The following is an 18,629-nucleotide window of genomic DNA, read 5'->3' on the forward strand; positions in this document are numbered from 1 at the left end:
CTTTGTCTCTTGTTATAGTCTTTGTTTTAAAGTCTATTTTGTCTGATGTAAATATTCCTACTCCAGCTTTCTTTTCTTTTCCATTTGCATGGAATATCTTTTTCCATCCCTTCACTTTCAGTCTGTGTGTGTCTTTAGATATGAAGTGAGTCTCTTGTAGGCAGCATATAGATGGGTCTTGTTCTTTTAAATCATTCAGCCACCCTCTGTCTTGTGATTAGAGCATTTAGTCCATTTACATTTAAAGTAATTATTGATAAGTATGTACTTATTGCCACATTGTTAATTGTTTTCTGGTTGTTTTTGTAGTTCTTCTCTGTTTCTTTCTTCTCTTGCTCTCTTCCCTTGTGATTTGATTACTTTCTTTAGTGTTGTTTGTGTTCCTTTCTCTTTATTTTTTGTTTATCTATTATAGGTTTTTGGTGTGTGGTTACCAGGAGGTTCATATATAACAACCTATGTATATGGCAGTCTATTGTAAGTTGGTGGTCACTCAGGTTTGAGTGCATTCTAAAAGCACTACATTTTTACCCTCCCAGCCATGTTTTATGTTTTTGACATCACATTTTACATTTTTTTATTTTGTGTATCCCTTAACTAATTATTGTAGATATAGATGATTTTACTGCTTTTGTTTTTTAACCTTCAAACTAGCTTTATAAGTGGTTGATCCACTGCCTTTACTACATGTTTTCCATGACAAGTGAGATTTTTTTTTCTTTCATATGTTTTCTTATTTCTATTTATGGCCTTTTCTTTTCCATTTAAAGAAGTCCCTTTAACATTTCTTGTAAGGCCAGTTTGGTGATTATGAACTCTTTTAGCTTTTGCTTGTCTGGGAAACTCTTTATGTCTTCTTCGATTCTGAATGGTAACTTTGTCAGGTAGAAAATTCTTGGTTGTGAGTTTTTTGCTTTCATCACTTTGAGTATATCACGCCACTCCCTTCTGCCTTGCAAAGTTTCTGTTGAAGAGTCAGCTGATAGTCTTGTGGGGGTTCCCTTGTAGGTAGCTTATTTTTCTTTTGTTACTTTTCAGATTCTCTCTTTATCTTTAACTTTTGACTTTTTTTTAAGGAGAAATTAATTTCTTTTTTTTTCTTCCTCAAAGCCCCAGTGCATGGTTATATATCCTAGTCATAAGTCCTTCTAGTTCTTCTGTGTGAGCTGCCACCACAGCATGGCAACTGACAGACACGTGGTGTAGTTCTACGACCAGGAAACAAATCTGGGCCACCACAGCGGTGAGAGTGCTGAACTTGAACCACTAGGCCATCAGGGCTGGCCCTTGACACTTTAATCATAATGTGTCTTAGTGTGTGTTTTTTTGGTTCTTCTTGAATGGGACTCTCTGTGCTTCCTGGACCTGGATGTCTGTTTCCTTTGCCAGGTTGGGGAAGTTTTCAGCCTAAATAATTATTTAAATATGTTTTCTGGCTCTTTCTCTCTCTCTTCCCCTTCTGAGACACCTATAATGTGAATATTAATATGCTTAATGTTGTCACAGGGGTCCCTTAAGCTATCCTCATTTTTTAAAATTCTTTTTCCTTTTTGCTGTTCTGTTTGGGTGATTTCCACTACGGCCTTCCAGATCGCTGATCCATACTTCTGCATCATCTAATCAGCTGTTGATTCCTTCTAGTTTATTTTTCAGTTCTGTCATTGTGTTCTTCAGCTCTGTGAGCTCTGTTTGTAACTTTCTCATATTTTCTGTCTCCTTGGTGAAGTTCTCACTGTGGTCCTTCATTCGTCTCCCAAGTTCAGTGAGCATCTTTATGACTATTACTTTGAACTCTTTTTCAAGTAAATTACTTATTTCAATTCCATTAAGGTTTTTTTCCTGGGGTTTTATCTTGTCCTTTCATTTGGAATATGTTCCTTTGTTTCCACATTTTGCTAGACTGTTTGTTCCTGTGTATTAGTGAAACAGCTCTCTCGCCCTGTCATGAAGGAGAGTCCTGTGTAGGAGATGAACCTTATCATTTAACCTTGCCCTAGTACTCGCTTGTCTCTCAAACTGTCTCTTCAATTCTTTCAGACATGGGGCCCAGAAACGCAATCCCCTCTGGAGACCTGAGCCTGGCGCTCAAGGGGGCATCCCCTGTGTGGGCTGCCTGTGCCCACTGGCTCTGGCAGGGCACCCGGGAGACACAGGGGTGAGGGACAGCCTGCTCGCCTGCCACTGTGAGCGTGTTGGAGGGACAGTGCAAAAATGGCACCCACCAGCGCCAGCGAGGTGTAAGGAGCCTGTAAAAATGGCATCTGCCAGCATTCCGTCCCCAGAGACAGTCCTGACTGACGTCTGCCCCTCTGGCAGGTGATTTAAGATTAGCAAATGGAGCTCCTTCATATGCGGCCTGTGGATCTCCTTCATGTGTGGCCCGCTGGGCTCCTTCACATGTGGCCTAGGCACTTTTCAAACTGCTGCATTTTGCTCCTGGTCCCAGGTGAGTGGGTCTGCATGCGAGCCCTCTAAGGGCGGAATCAGCCCTGTGTTTCTCCTGGATGTAGGCACCATTGCTTTTCAACACCAGACGTTTTGTGGGTTCATCCATCTGGTGCAGGACCCAGGGGTTGGAGTGCCTTGTGTGGGGTACAAATCCCTTGCTCCTCAGAGAGAAGCTTCGTTTTTTTTTTTTTTTTTTTGAGATCCTTCCTGATTGGGGGTCATGGCACCAGGGGTGGGGTTTTTGGTGATATAGTGTCTTTGCCTCTCCTGTCCATCTCAAGGTGGCCCTTTCATCCTTTGCTGTTAAGCACGTGTTCAGGTAGTTCTCAGGTTCTTTTCAGAGGCAATTGTTCCATGTGTAGGAGGAGGTGAGTTCAGGATCTTCCTATGCTGCCATCTTGAACCCATCTCTCTCCTTTGATTATTTTTATATTTAAAGAGATAAAAAGCATTCAGTACTGTACATATTTTTTTTTCCTATGTTTTAAATTTGTTTTGAATGATACCCTTTAAATCTGAAATGAATTCTGGGGTCAAAGTACACTCATGATGGGCCTTTTATCACAAGGGCTTGAATAGGGGGAGACACACTAGAAACCTTTCTGGGGTAGCTGCAGAGCAAGAGAATTACAACAGTCTTGCCAGTTGGGAGTGGAAATCACACTGTTGTCCCTCAACTCTAAATCAAGAGTTGGCAAACTACGCCCGCAGAGCATGTCTGGCCCACTGCCTGTTTTTGTAAATAAAGTTTTATTAGAACACAGCTATACACATTCATTTGCATATTGTCTGTGGCTGCTTTGTACTGCAACTGCAGAGCTGAGTAGCTGCAAGAGAGACCATATGGCTCACAAAGCGTAACACATTCAAGTTTTCCAATCCCTGCTGCAGATGTCGCTTCTTCCCCTTCTTCTCCTGCTGTTGGCAATAAGTAGTGGGAAAGACACAGCCCAGAACTCTTCTGGAAGCAGTGGAAGATAACGCACCTTTCCCTGGATTGTGCAGGGGATACTCCTGGGTCCCTGCCAGCCTCATGCATTTTGAAGGGCATCAGAAGTCATTTCAGAATCAGAAGGAGTCAGAAGTCTTCTGGCTCCTCGATGGCGTGGTTTTCCTGCCGCTGCTCTCTGAACAGAAACAGATACATCAGAGTATCCAGACACAGCTGACGTTTTAACTGATAGGGCCGTTAGGGTTTATTTAGTGCGTCCGTGTCACCTTACTGAAGAGAACACTGAGGTATGTTTTCTTTTTTTTTTTCTTTTTTGAGGAAGATCAGCCCTGAGCTAACATCCATGCCAATCCTCCTCTTTTTGCTGAGGAAGACTGGCCCTGGGCTAACATCTGTGCCTATCTTCCTCCACTTTATATGGGATGCCGCCACAGCATGGCCTGACAAGCCGTGCATCTGTGTGCGCTGGGGATCCGAACAAGGGCCACCAGCAGTAGAACGCGCGCACTTAACCGATACACCATGTGGCCGGCCCCGGTATGTTTTCATTTTAAGGTAGAAGTGTGGGTGCCCATGAAAACTGAGGATTTAGGGCAAAACATCTGTACTGTTACCACTTTTGACTTTTATGTCTTCCATCACCACTTAATATGTTTTAGTTTCAACTATGCACCTGAAACAATAACAAACTTTAAGTAGAGATCTCTAGGAATTTCCATGAAGAGTGTGATATTATAGTATATACAGCCACATTTTGTCTCTCATTTTTGCTTTTCAGTTTTGTTTATATCTACATGGAATCACTAACTTCATTGTTTTGGTCCCACACGCACAAAAATTCTTGATGTCTATCTATATAGCAGCAGCAGGAGAAAGCAGGCCCTTTTATTCATTTGTCAGGCCCTGGAGGAGTGTCTACAGTTTTTAAAGCTGCCTGCAAACATAGTTTTGGAGGCAGGAAGTATGTGCTGTCTAGTGTCCATCGCTTGCCGACTTCGCTGGTCCACGTAAAACTTCGGTGTCTCCACACACTGCGATGCTGGCTTCCGGCTTCCTTTCAGCTGGGGTCACCAAGAGCAACACAGGCCACTGTCAGCCGATCCTGAGAAAAACACATGTCTAACGTGTCCCTCTGCAGGGACCTGCCTGTGTCACACTGTCGGAGTTCATGGTTATTACTCTCTGGAGACATCTGTCTGCTGGGTTTATCTTTCCCTGGTGTTGTACCACGTCCTAAAGCCACCGCCAAGAGGACTTTGGCGACTCGGCAAGGCTTTGTTTTCTGCTGTTTTCATCAGTTTACCACTTTATTTCTGTGGGCCAAGTAGAGGAGAGGAAGTCAGGCGCCATTCCCCGTTCCATAGCCCCATGCGGAAGCTGGCTGCTTTCGGTCGCAAGTTTTCATTCTCTGAGAGCTTCAGAACCGTCATCGCACGAGAAGGAATGGGTCTTTCTGTGCGCATGTGCAACAAAGAGCTGCTCTGAAACCTCCCGTGAATGTGAACGCTCTCAGAAAACCTTTCAAGGGAATCTTTTTTTTTTTTTTGGTGAGGAAGATCAGCCCTGAGCTAACATCCATTGCCAATCATCCTCTTTTTGCTGAGGAAGATTGGCCATGGGCTAACATCTGTGCCCATCTTCCTCTACTTTATATGGGATGCCACCACAGCATGGCTCAGTGAGCAGTCCATGGGTCTGTACCCAGGATCCGAAACTGCAAACCCCTGGCCGCCAAAGCAGAGCGTGCGAACTTAACCACCACACCACCAGGCCGGACCCAGGAAAACCTATTTTTAAAGCCAGTGGATCATATGGGTCTAATCAGTTGAAAGGAATTGATTTTTCATTATCAAATACAGCACTTTAAAATAGCTGTTTGTTTGCAGGGAAAATAACATTAAGCCTATTTGTACCCCCTTTTATTTTGTTCCCATTAATAATATTTAAATAAATGCACTTTAGAATTTCTATTTTTAATTTTCAGATAGTAATGGTTATTTTCATATATTCACAGAAAATTGCAATGATTAAGTCATTATTTGCCTAATAAATTTACAACCTTTTTTATGGAAAAATGATTCAGGCCAGACAACAGTTGTCAAACATCTTTGAACGTATGATTTCAACCTTTGCCATAACTTTCTTGCGTAAACAGGCCCTTTGAAACAAAGTGTGGAAGAGTTAATCCATGAGCACGGGTTGATTAGTCAGTAGTCCATTGAGATGTCTTATTTAAGAGGAAAGAGTGGGAGAGGTCAATGTTATCAAAACCATTAGACTGGATTATTTTCCATGATGTCAGCACCAAAATTACCTCGTGAAAAGATGACTTTAAAAGGAACACTCACACAGAGTTTACAAGTGTTGTCTCTCACTCACCCTTTAGGGATAACTTTTACTTCGTCGCTGTGACGCGCACGTTCCTCTGATGCAGCCTCTTTCTCAGTTGTGGACGAGCAGGTTGCCTGTTCGTTTTCACACAGGCTTGGTCAGCGGTCATTACTGGTCATTTTAGTGCTGAACCCTCCCTCTGGTCAGTGCATCCAAGGCTCCTGCCCACGTCCTGACCGCAGCAGCAGCTTCACAACGCCACCACCCAGGGCAGCCTCAGTCGCGCCCAGAAACTAGAGTGACGAGGGGGAGTCTGTGAGGCCCAGCTGGCCACGGCTGCTGTGCGTCAGGGAGGCTCGTGGCTCATCAACCTTGAGAACACCACACAGGCTCGCACTGACTGCCATGTCGTCCGTGTGTGTGGGTTTGCCTAGACACACAGTCACCTCACCGGAGCATCTCAGCCTTGCTGGGCATTGTTTCGTGTTGTACCTTTTCAGATGTCTTGCTTTATAAGCAGAGATTTTAGTTGATAGGTCAATTCTTTGTCATAATTGTTATTCATGTTAGTCAATACTTGTTAAATTATGTGGCAGTTATGTGTCGATGTAGCACCCAACTGGCATTTTTAACTCAATTTGGTATTTATTAGTTATGATAAAACACACATTCTGAGTTTGACGCTCTCTCATTTAATCCATAAAACCATCTAGGGGATGGGCTGTGAGGTACGTGGAAAGGAGGCAAATGGGGCAGAAAGCAGGGGCGGGGGACCAGGCGACAGGTGACTTGCCTGCTGTGGCTGCCGGCCAGGCAGGCAACACCAAAGGACAAAGCTCCGTTCTTTCATCACACGATTGTATTACAGCTGATGTTGTGTAGAACAGAGAAAGGGGGCGTGCCTGCCGGCGGGTCTCTGGAAGAATGCAGGAACTGATGTTCTGGTGGGGGTCTTAAAAACCAGACAAGGGAGTCTGGGCGTGACAGCAGGAGAGAGGAACCACCAGTCCCACACAAGGAACTGGCATGCAAAATCAGTCCTTTGGGAGCGGGTCAGAGGCCTACACAGCTGAGTCCACATGCACGGCCACCGTGGCCTGAGGGCTGTGGGGTTCCACTTCCGAAATCCAACAATGTCACCTTTTTAGTAAGACCTTCCCCGGCGCTCTCTCCAGACGGTCTGCATCCCGCCTTCCTCCTCTGCTGTGTGCAGGAGTTGTTCCTCCTGAGCAGTCACCCTCTCTAGGACCGTGGGCATTTTATTTATCTACACTGTCCATGACCCAGCTCTCCTCCTGCAATGTCATTCTGTGCAGACAGGGATTCTTGTCTGTTCCCTTCGCTGCTGCACCCTCAGCACCTCAGTACGTGGCAGGTCTTGAGGAACACATGTCGCATGAATAAATAAATTTATTAGCACCTGTACCGGGCCTGATTCTGGTTACTGGTAATAAGTGGGAAATATGAGAGACAAGGATCCTGCCCTCATGGAGCTTACATCCTAGCAGAGGAGACCAAAATAGACAGACAAATAAGAATTCCAGATGTTGCTGTTTGCTCAGAGGAAAATATAACAAGGTAACAAGAATATAAAATATCACATAGAACACTCTCCTATTGCCTGCATTGAATATATGACAGTAGGGAAGACTGTTTCTGTTTTTCATTTTAAATTCATTGTCTCTGAACAATATACACTGGCTTTCAATCTCATTTATCCCCGGGAAAGGACACAGAAACAGCACTTGCAGAGGCAAGCACCTGACTGTCGGGTTTCTAAACTGCAGACCTCAGGCCCTTTAAGGAATAGTGTTTGGCTGCCTTGTCCTGTTCAGCAAACCATTCCCAGTCACTCCATTCAGCCATCGACTGCCTACACTGTCTACTAGGAGGAAAAACTAGTGCTTTCCGACTGCTATCAAAAAATAGAGATTTTCAACAGGCCACAATCCATTCAGTTCCCTCCAGACCAAATGCAGTCTTCACAGAGCTCAGACCTGGGAGAGGTTCACGATGGAGATGGGGCAACATCTGAGAAGTCTGAACTTTCCCATCTTGAGGCCATTCCTCAAGGAGGTTACAATCCTTTTAAAAAGCACAGACTGAAGCAGACAGAATATAGATAAACAAACATAGTTAGATATTCGGAAAACAATTTTTTTTTCTTTTTTTCTGAAGAATATTTGTCCTGAGCTAACATCTGTGCCAATCTGCCTCTATTTTGTATGTGGGTCACCACCACAGAATAGCTGATGAGTGGTGTAGGTCTGCACCTGGGAACCGAACCTGGGCTGCCCAAGTGGAGTGTGCTGAACTTAACCACTAGGCCACAAGGCCCACCCCAGGAAAACAATTTTTAATAACAGTAAAAACAAGAAATTTGAAACCCTGGACAGAGACCTATACAAAGAGCTGGAAGGAAGGAGCCCCAGAAGAAAGCAATATTGTCTGCCCAGACATTCTGCCCAGAAAGTGCCCAAAGAACTCAGATGCTGACTCTGTGTTTTTAAATCTAGAGAAAACAGAAGGCATATAACTTAAAAAATATTTTTTTAAAAGAACCACCATCCTTAGGAATAATTTCAGATGTGCTAAAAGACAGATAAACCAGAACATGCCACCAAAAAAGGTCTTTTTTTCTTGAAAACAAAAAACAGGAGTAGAAAAGATAGAGTCCTACTGTTGGGCAACAGTATTGTTACAATAACACAGAGAAAGCAGAGCTATTCCAACCCTAAACTATTCTTTGTTTTCCATCAAAAGGAGTGATTTTCAAACTAAAAGGGATTTTTTAAAATGTGATTCAGAAAAAATGAAAATATACAATGGGCAAATTGTTGGCCATTTGTAACAAGTTCGCGTTGCAGGGTCTAGATTTATGTTATAAGGCATCAAAGTATTTGTGGATGAAATTGAAGAACTTTTATTAACAAACTTTAATAAATCTTGAAAAATGCAACAGCTGCCAAATGACCAGAGAGAGGAAAATATTCTGAGTGTCAAAAGAAGAGTAAAGCAGGGGACCCTGGACTTGGTTTATTGATAAACTCAATTACAGCTCCTAGAAATATTCCAGATAGAGTATTAAGCAAAGGATTTCTAGTAAATTCAAAAGAACAACTAGAAGCCAACACAAGTTCCCCAAGAAGAGGAAGCACTGAACTGTGCTTATTTCCCGTTTCGACAGGTTTGCCAGCATGCTGTACCAGGGGAATAGCATGATCAAAGGTCTTGATTTCAGCAAAGCCCAGGGAAGTGTTTTCCAAGATCCTTGAGGAAAAGAGGGAGAAATTCAGGCAGGATGACACCACTCTGGGGGGATTTGTACCTGGTGAGAAGTCTCTGGAGATGAGCCACAGTTTTTTGTAAGAAAACTCTGAGGACAAGTGTGTTGAAGAAATCCCATGATCCATCAAACATCACCTGCTGCTTCTGGAAGAAACGATGGGCTTTTACTTTATGGAGACAATGATCTTTTAACATATTTGTCTCCTTGCCTTGGCTGCTAGGAAGCTCAGAGGTGGATTTGTGACCCATGTTAATAATGGCGCAGAGCCTTCTGGAGTACATTTACAGACTAACTTCATTCCTGACTTCTTTATATCACCCTGTCATTACCTTACCTTCACTGTATTACATCAGGCACAAGTGTTTACAGGCTCTGGGAACTTGGTCATGCTCTGTCCCGAACAGGGCCTTCAGTTTAGTGGGAAGCCAGACCTTTGCTCAATTTTACTCACTTATAACATATGTGTTTTGTTAGCAGCCTCAAATCCTTTCTGGATGATAGAGGGTATTTGGGGTATACTTGACTAAATATGAACGTGATAAAAATGTGGTTTGTCCATCACTACCCTTCCCTTGAAATGGGAACATTAATGTAGCCTAAAGTTGCATTCTTTTTAGAGAAGCAAATGATGCCATTGGCACAAATTTAACATGATATAAATTAAACCTGATAGATTTCTCTCACTTGGATTTCTGAAAAGTTTTTTACATTTTTTATTTTTACGTTTTATCATCTTAATCTTGATTCATTTATTCCTAGATGAACTGCCAACTCCCTACTCTAAGAATCTTCAAATGTCCTGTACTTTCCCCAGAGTTTTCTTACAAAAAACTGTGGCTCATCTCCAGAGACTTCTCACCAGGTACAAATCCCCCCAGAGTGGTGTCATCCTGCCTGAATTTCTCCCTCTTTTCCTCAAGGATCTTGGAAAACACTTCCCTGGGCTTTGCTGAAATCAAGACCTTTGATCATGCTATTCCCCTGGTACAGCATGCTGGCAAACCTGTCGAAATGGGAAATAAGCACAGTTCAGTGCTTCCTCTTCTTGGGGAACTTGTGTTGGCTTCTAGTTGTTCTTTTGAATTTACTAGAAATCCTTTGCTTAATACTCTATCTGGAATATTTCTAGGAGCTGTAATTGAGTTTATCAATAAACCAAGTCCAGGGTCCCCTGCTTTACTCTTCTTTTGACACTCAGAATATTTTCCTCTCTCTGGTCATTTGGCAGCTGTTGCATTTTTCAAGATTTATTAAAGTTTGTTAATAAAAGTTCTTCAATTTCATCCACAAATACTTTGATGCCTTATAACATAAATCTAGACCCTGCAACACGAACTTGTTGCAAATGGCCAACAATTTTCCCATTGTATTGCAAGAAGATTTTTCTCACGTGAAACTTCATTGAGCAAATATAATGTGAAGAACAGAGAAACTCTTAAAATATAGTAAATGGGTTGAATATTTTTTCTCCTCAAGGAAATAGGAAAAAATCCAATACAGTTTAGTGAAGGTAATTCCACAAGAGATCCAGGTGAAGATGTCCGAGCACCTTGTCCTAGTCCATGGTCAGCTTTGCTCCAGGCCCTGTGGTGTGGTAGGAAAATAACCAAGTGCACATCTTCAAGGCAGTCCTTTCTAAAGCCAAACTTTCCTAATAGCTGGGCAGTGGAAAGTTTTGAATTTGGATTCCCTGGCAGGAATCCACAGCGCAGATATTTTATGTTGATGACTACTAAACTTTTGCTTAGACTGCAGGATAATGATGGGCCTGAGTCAAACTATGAGAGATGCAGAAACCAACTGGGTGTACTCAAAGAACAGTGGCCAGGAGAGTACAGGTCTGCACATTGTTTCATATGCAAAGTAGACGAAGAACTAGGCTGGGTGCATCTAATCTGAAGACTGACTGACGGGGAAGTCATGAGAAAACCAGCCTCGAATATCTGCAGAACTAACATATGGAGGAGAGAGCACACGTCCTCAGTGCTCAGAGCCTGAACGAGGACCAATGAGTAAAGGCCCTGACTCGGGGGAAAGAGTCTTCCACCAGAAGAGCGGTCCGTAACAACACTGCGCCACCTTGAGGGCTGGGAGGGCTCAAGGAGAAACTGTACCGCCATCAGGAGCTCAGTCCCAAGTTCTTCTAGCCACAAGGATTCTCTGATCCTGCAGTGAGAGTCAGGCTGAGCACGCCCTGGGTCTGTGTTTAAATACAGTCCAGGGACTCTCTGGGGGAGGCCCCCGAACTGCGTATGATTCTCTCACCTTGGTCCAGCTCCTGTACGTCAGTCATGGTCCTCTACAGAAACACGCCATGCAAGCAGAAACCACTTCCCAGATCCTCTGAGTGCTCAGCACCACACACGTACAATGCCATATTTCAGTTTTTAAAACTGTTACCTGATGACCCTGTTTTTTGCAACTTCATGGAGAGTACAGTGATAGTATTTATTGATTAAGGTCTTTATTAATATTTAGAACTCACTGCACTTGAAAAGTGGAATCGTACAGTATTTCTGATCAAATATTCTAAATCACCTTTAAAGACACCACAAATGCCATGTTTAATTTTTATTGCTTTGCGATGGAAGCTAAGGCACGCCGTGGAGGGATTCATGTACAAAATGCCCTTCTTTATGGAAAGATTATGCAGAAAGGACATGAGGCAAAGTGCCAAGTTTGGAAAGAAAAGTAAATTTAGGACGCTAGAAGAAAACAATGAGCTCCAGCCATTCCTCTGATGATGAGGTTTTGATTTCATTAAGGGGCCATATCCTTCAGGCCAGCGCTGTGTCAGCCAGTGGGTCATCTGTGGTCATCAATGCCGCCTCTGCACTCTGCTCATCATAATTCATGATGTCCTCATGAGGGCTTCTGTCAAATGTACTGAAACACACATTTTATCAAAGCAATACTTAGAAATTTATGAAAAGTCAGAGGCAGGGTCGCATTTCCTTTGAAAGTTATTTCTGAAGAATTGTTTTCTTAAAAAAAATCTACGTCTACTTTCTATTAGCATTCTTTATTTTAATCCCATGATTCCATTCCATTTAAGACATTTAAGATCTCCCTCCCCCAAAACTTTCTTAAGAGTTGACTTCCATGGACAGTTATACCATGGAAAGCTTATAGTCCCCCCAAATACATGCAGGTAGCACCTTATAGGTGCAACATGTAGAGGTTTCAGTCCGTAAAGCCCATGCTGTTAATTTGCCTGCTCCACTGAGCTCAAGGAGATGTCTTCTTTAAACATCAGCTCCACTTCTCCCCTCCTCATTGCATTATTTATAATTGCCTGTGAGTGGCTGGGGTTGTGTGCTTGTGTCAATGAAACTGTGTAACTTGCCACGGCTCATTTGACAAAGCATCAGGAGAGTCTCTCTGAATGCTTTATTTTCACATCATTTTAATTCTTGCTAAATGAATCCGTGCTTGAAGCACGAGCTTTGGAAGCTGGACATCATCTGTTCCACAAGCACCCATGATATTTCCAAGTAAAGCTTCTTATTCAGTTAAATCTGACAAATTGGTTCTCAGTTAACCCACAAGAAAAGTTGTTGGTAGTTTCCTTGAATAAACATAGAGGCCTTTGAACTGATAATATTTTTATTGTAAATGCTCTTCTGCTCCTCTTACAATGATCACACCTTCTAAAGAAGCTTTGGACAAAAGGTCTGCATCAAAGTGAATTTCCTCAGAAACAAACTATAAATGATCGCTTCGGGCAAAATAAGGCCAGTAGCTGTTATAGAATAATTCTGAAGGAATATGGATCTTATGGTATCTCAGGATTAATGTATAAAAGAAAATATATCCATATTTTTTCAAACTGATCTTAAAACTTACCTGAGTAAGTTGGTGACCCATGCGAAAATGGGCCATCTTCCAGCTCCGAGCCCCACGTTCCTAATCCCCCACCACAGGCATCTGAACTCTTGGTGTGCCATGGACCTCTCAGCAGTCTGGCAAAGCCTATGAACCATTCCTCAGAATAATGTTTTTAAATGCATAAAATAAATGCGATTACAAAAGAAAAAAATTAAATTTAAATGCTATTATTAAAATATTAAACAAGTTTCTGATATAGTAATACATAAGCTTCTTTATTAATGCATTAAAAAACCAACCCCAGCAGTGGGTCTAACAACTACCATAATCTTGAAATAGTGATGAGCAAAATCAGTATTCAAGATGGAACAATTATGGCTTCATCCACAACTGTGAAATGGGATATGAAAACATCTGCGATGTCTATGGGTGACAAGGTCCTGAGGACCAAGAACACCATGTGGTTTGTGGCCATGGTCGGTGACAAATAAAGATGTAATTTTTCCCATCCACGTTCACAGCCCCTAAATTCTATCCACAGACACCTGGGAGGTCACAGACCCTGCGCCCAAGCTCCCTCTTGCCACTGCTCCCTCTTTATTCAGCCGGGAGAGAGGTGGCGTGGGTAGTGGTCAGTCGTCAGCATGCACACATGCGTGGGACTCTCAGAAGCAATGGTGTCAGCAGAGCCACCTCAGGCCCCAGCAGTGCACCCTGTCACTGCCAGCGAGCCCAGGGTCTGACATCTGTCACCTCAGAGGGGTCGTCCCATGTCGGTTCAGTGCTTTCTCCAGCCAGAGAGTCTGTCTCTGGCAACAATACCAAGAACCAGTTCAAGAATGTGTGTGTTGTTCTCCATGATGTCATTCTCCAAGATCAGGAAATGTTCCTCAAATATCCTTTATGCTTATTTACTGAAACTTTATGTGCTTGGTCTGCACTTTCCTCAGGATAACATGTTCCATACATTCACTTCCCCTAGGAAACAAGTACTTTCATATCTCCAGCCAAACTTTGTGTCTAAGATTTACATCCATAATTCCATGTGGGTGTCTAAAACTGGATTTATCCTCTTCTCCTCAAAATCAGGTTTTCCTCCTGACTTTCCTGACTTTTCTCCTCCTGTTAGTAGCATCACCAACAACTATGGAAATCGCAGACTTTTCAGCCACCACTCCCCCTTCCTCAGCCCTACTCCCCAATCCTGCAGTGACCCAAGTCAGGGAGCTCCTGTGTTCACTCTCTGTTCCCTCTCCATTCTACAGTTAGTTTACAGCCTAACCTGGATCACCGTTACCCTTGCCTCTGCTTCTCGGCTGCTCGGAGACGTCCCCACACAGGCTGCTGCCAACATCAGAGGGCAGCTCTGATGATATTGGTTCCCTGCTAAAAAATCTCTATGGCTCCAATAGCCTCCTGAACTAAACGCAGGCCTGGGCACAAGCATCTCCTGTCCCGGCCCCAGACCCCTGTGCAGCCTCTCCCATCCCGGACCCGGACCCTGGTGTGGCCTCTCCCATTACGGCCCCAGACCCCAGTGCGGCCTCTCCCATCATGGCCCCAGACCCCAGTCCGGCCGTCTGCCCCACGCTGTGCTGCAGTCAAAGTCAGCAGCTGTTTGTTCCATGAGAAGAGGAGCAGATATTTTACCTCATTTGTTTTCTGGCTTACTGCCTTTCTCACGTGGTACCTTTCTTCTGAAATGTGTTTCTCCAGAGACTTCTTTTGTTGAAACCCTACCCTTTCTTCAAAGACCATCTCAAGCAACACCCATTTTTGAAGGCTTTCTTGATGTGCTTCCACCATCCCAACTGAAGAGAACCACCCTGCTTTCAGCCTCCAGAGCATTTTTCATAGCACTGTCTGCCTCTGCCTTCCACTATGATCTAGTACTCTCGCCTCACCCACCTCGCTAGGTTTCAACTTCCTTCAGGGTCGGGACTGCTTTAATTCATCCTTGCTCCTCCAGTGGTGCTTGGCACCGTGTCTTTTACAATAGGCTCCCAGCATATGTTTCCAGTTGAACTGAAAGGATTCCCATGCAGAAAATGAGTTTGCAGGAATAACTTGCCTCACACTTTTCATGTGCCGCCGAATGATAAGCTAGCTGGTGGGTGTTCACCACCTCTAATTTATGGATTGATTAGTGAATTCCAGTGATGCTGCTTGCACCTGGCCTTCCCCAATATGGTCCACAGACTAAAGTGTTCCCCAGCATTCCAGCCGCTGTGCTCATTCATCCTGCTGGGCTCTGCCTGGTCAGCATGAGCTCCGGGAAGCCTTCCCTCACCCCGAGTCTGGCTTCATGGGCATGCAGCCTGTGTAGGAGCCCAACACTTAGGAGGGGGCCACACTTGGAGGCAGGCTCTGCTGTGATCATGAAATTCCTAATAATTTTTTAACAAAGGCGCACATTTTCGCTTGCTCTCCACTCCACAAAGGAAGCGGCCAGTCCTCTCCTACATGCTCTGCTGTTCCTGTGTTTTCCTGATCTTTACAGTCATCACTCAGAGTTTAATTTTCTGTTTACGTCTGTTTACTACTCCACATGCCTCAACAGACCCTACACTCCGTGAAGGCGAAAAAAGAGAAGAATCTTGTTTATTGTCATATCCGTGGCTCAGCCTAATATTATATACTTAATCAATATTTGCCGATTGGGTAAATGAATGAATGGTTGCAGGAAGGAAGGAATTAATGAATTAGTGAGTGGATTTGTCCGTCTACAGCCCCATGGGCAGCCAGAGCAGTGGAGCTCCTTGGCTTCACCCTTCAGAAGGGCCCTACAACAATAACAGAATTCTAGGACAGACCTGCTCTCGTTAGAAAGGAGGGCAAGATCAGCCCAGGGAAGGGGCTGGGCGAAGTGGCAACATGAAGGAGCAAGATTAAACAACACCGAATACTAATGGAAAAGGAACCAGCAAAAGGACATGTGCTGTAGACTTGTTCTGAATAAAGTACAGAGATCACGAAGCTGCCTTGGGATGCTCTGGGAGAGAGGAAGTGTCTTAGTGATCACATAGTCCCCTGCCGGCTTTTCCTGATGTTTTCTGGTAATCAGGGCGTCTCTGGACACCAGACACTCTCCAGAGGCAGACATTCGCTGCATTTATTTGAGGCCACATGGACCTCCTAGCTACCTTAGTGACTCCTGAATTTCACTTTCTCATTAGTAGTTTGGGGGTCATACAGGGGCACTGGAATTTGATTTCTAGTGTACAATTTCTAGTCCGTTAGGGCCCATTTAAAGTGTGATCCAAAGTATCTTGAATCATCAGATGCATGAGTCCACATGTGATGGGTAGTTGTTGACGTGTACTGGGTGCTCTTTGCTGCTGGACCCCTTTTCCTTGGAGACTTCTCCTATTTGGAATGACTGTTATCTCAGTCTGAAGAGATAGAGAGGTGTCCCCAAGATTCCTGCTGAGCCAGGAATGTTACTGCCATTCTCGTCCATGCATGCTTATTCGGCAGCGCTGTGCTTGAAGACACTGCTTGAACTCCCTTTCTGCTCTGCAGCCTTAGATAAGTTACAGATGTTCTTATTCTCAGTTTCTGTATCTGTAAAATTGGAATAATGATATTTCTACTCCATAAATTTGTGAGGATAATGTGGATTATGCATGAAAGGGCTTAGCACAGTGTCCAGCTTAAAGGAAACTCTATGAATGTTAATAATTATTATCAGTATACAGAATATGAGCAATTATGAACATCTACTCAGTTCTGTGTTGCGATAGATATAAGGAAATAAGGAATCTGCGGTATCAGTTAAGGATTGGCAAAGTTTTTCTCTAAAAGGCCAGTGAGTAAATGTTGTAGTCTTGTGCGCAATCCTGTTTCCATCACAACTACTTGGTTCTGCAGTTATAGTGCAAAAGCAGCCACAGACAGTAACATAAACAAATGGGAGTGGCTGTGTGCCAATAAAGCTTTATTTATACAAGCAGTCATTAGGGGCCAGATTTGTTCTCCAGGCCATAATTTGCCAATCCCTGGCCATAGGCACTTGGGAGCTCTCAGTCAAGTGTGGTAGGAAGACTTGTGAGATTGTCAGGGCAAGCCAAGAGGAAGCAGAACTAACTCTACTGCCATACCAAAGAACACTGAAACTGATATTTTAAGGGAGATTATTGTAAGAGCTTCCCAGAGATGAGTAAAAGTAAAAAATAGGGCCTATAGCAAATATCTCAGGTATTGTGGTTTTTTTTAAATCTTGCATTTCGGGATAAGTAACTTCAACTTTAAACCAGAGCCTGCCCTTTTAATTAGACATTTTCCTTGGGAACTCAGTTCCCCTGGAGATCCCCAAAGTTCCACGTTTCTAGGAATAAAAATGTCTGTAGATTTATTGGTAGAAAGTGCTGCTCCTTGTCATTTTGGTATGAATAGACAGAGCCGAAGGGTCATTTCTCCAGCAGTTTGTAAGGAAATAGAAAGTACATGGGTAGCAGAGGAAATCATTCCCTTCATGTTCTTTTCTTATTATTGTTATAAAGGAATGACAAATGAGAGTCCAGGAGCAATATTAGACTGTGAAAATGAGCCAGTGGCTTAGTGACAACCATCTAGACCTTCTGACGGTTCATCAGTGCTGCCAAATGTGAGGCAGACTCTGCTGCTTTAAAGGACAGGAGAGCAAGCGCACACCTGCTGGGTCTTTCTCAGGGTCCCTGCTTGGGAAGGGAGTATATGGGAAATTCACAGATTCCTAGATGTGGACATTTAAATACAGAATGCAACACACATGCACACACAAACATACACATACACACACATGCAACCTTCTCTTCATCAATAAAGTTGCAGAGGAGCCCCATTTGCATTGCACTTCATAGTGTATCTTGATATTCAAAATGGCTAGTCCCTTCCAGGCCTCTGAGATTTAATCGATGCCAATGCAAATGGGTCTGGGGCTTTATTCACAGAAACAAAAATTAAGTCTGTCATGATAAGGCAAGGTTCTTATCAAATTTTTCTTTTTTTGTTGTTTTACAGTTTTCTCCTTGTCTTTGGTTGCTTGATTTTGTCCGTGTTTTCAACCATCCCTGAGCACACAAAATTGGCCTCCAGTTGCCTCTTGATTCTGGTAAGTGAAACATATGAGCAAAAACGTACAAAAAAGTACATAAAGCAATGTAAAAACTGTCTATAATATTTATGCTATGCATTTTATCCCACAAAAAGTCCTCTCTAGAAAAAAGAAAATTACTGTGAAGTGTACAAGTTTCAAAGATTGCTGAGAGCTTTGCCCACCATTTTAACCTTTAGTCAATCCTCAGGAACATACAGAAATATTCAGGATTGCTATTATATAGAATATCTTGTGTTATAGTTACATCATAAATAGAAGACAATACTTGGAAGCAGTTTTAATTATGTTTATCTATGGAAATAAACAAATTATACCAAGAATCAATATCCATGAGTTCTCTCATTGTATTGCTAAAAGTTGCAGGATAGAGAGCATTTTCCAGTAACTGCAATTAGGGAGTATCTAAGTATAATTGGCCAAGAACTATGAGAATATAGCACTTCATAAGAAAACAGAGGCTCCTTCATGCTCTTTCAACAGACAACTTGCACTGTGAGTTTTGCTGCTAATGCGATTACCTGGTGAAAAATTCTGCAGTTTGCTCTGATTTCATTATGCTGTCAATCCTCAACCATACAGAATTGCTCAATTCATTTTAAAATGGAAAAAGACCCCAAGATATTTTAGTCTGAATCATTCTGGGCCTTTTAAGCTCTTATACTTTCTATTACAGCTAAACTATA

At 43.1% G+C, this 18,629-nt stretch overlaps 1 protein-coding gene across 1 annotated transcript in view; it reads left to right on the top strand.

Moving 5' to 3' along the window:
• KCNQ5 (potassium voltage-gated channel subfamily Q member 5) overlaps positions 1 to 18,629 on the top strand; it is a 463,497-nt gene that overhangs the window by 289,948 nt on the left and 154,920 nt on the right. Inside the window, exon 2 of the mRNA XM_087438809.1 lies at positions 17,850 to 17,940. Within this exon, the coding sequence (XP_087294935.1) occupies positions 17,850 to 17,940 (91 nt within the window). The remainder of the gene's footprint in view (positions 1 to 17,849; positions 17,941 to 18,629) is intronic.

The sequence above is a fragment of the Ceratotherium simum genome, chromosome 13, assembly GCF_057802395.1.
Source record: "Ceratotherium simum simum isolate JZ-2026a chromosome 13, ASM5780239v1, whole genome shotgun sequence".
NCBI lineage: Eukaryota > Metazoa > Chordata > Mammalia > Perissodactyla > Rhinocerotidae > Ceratotherium > Ceratotherium simum.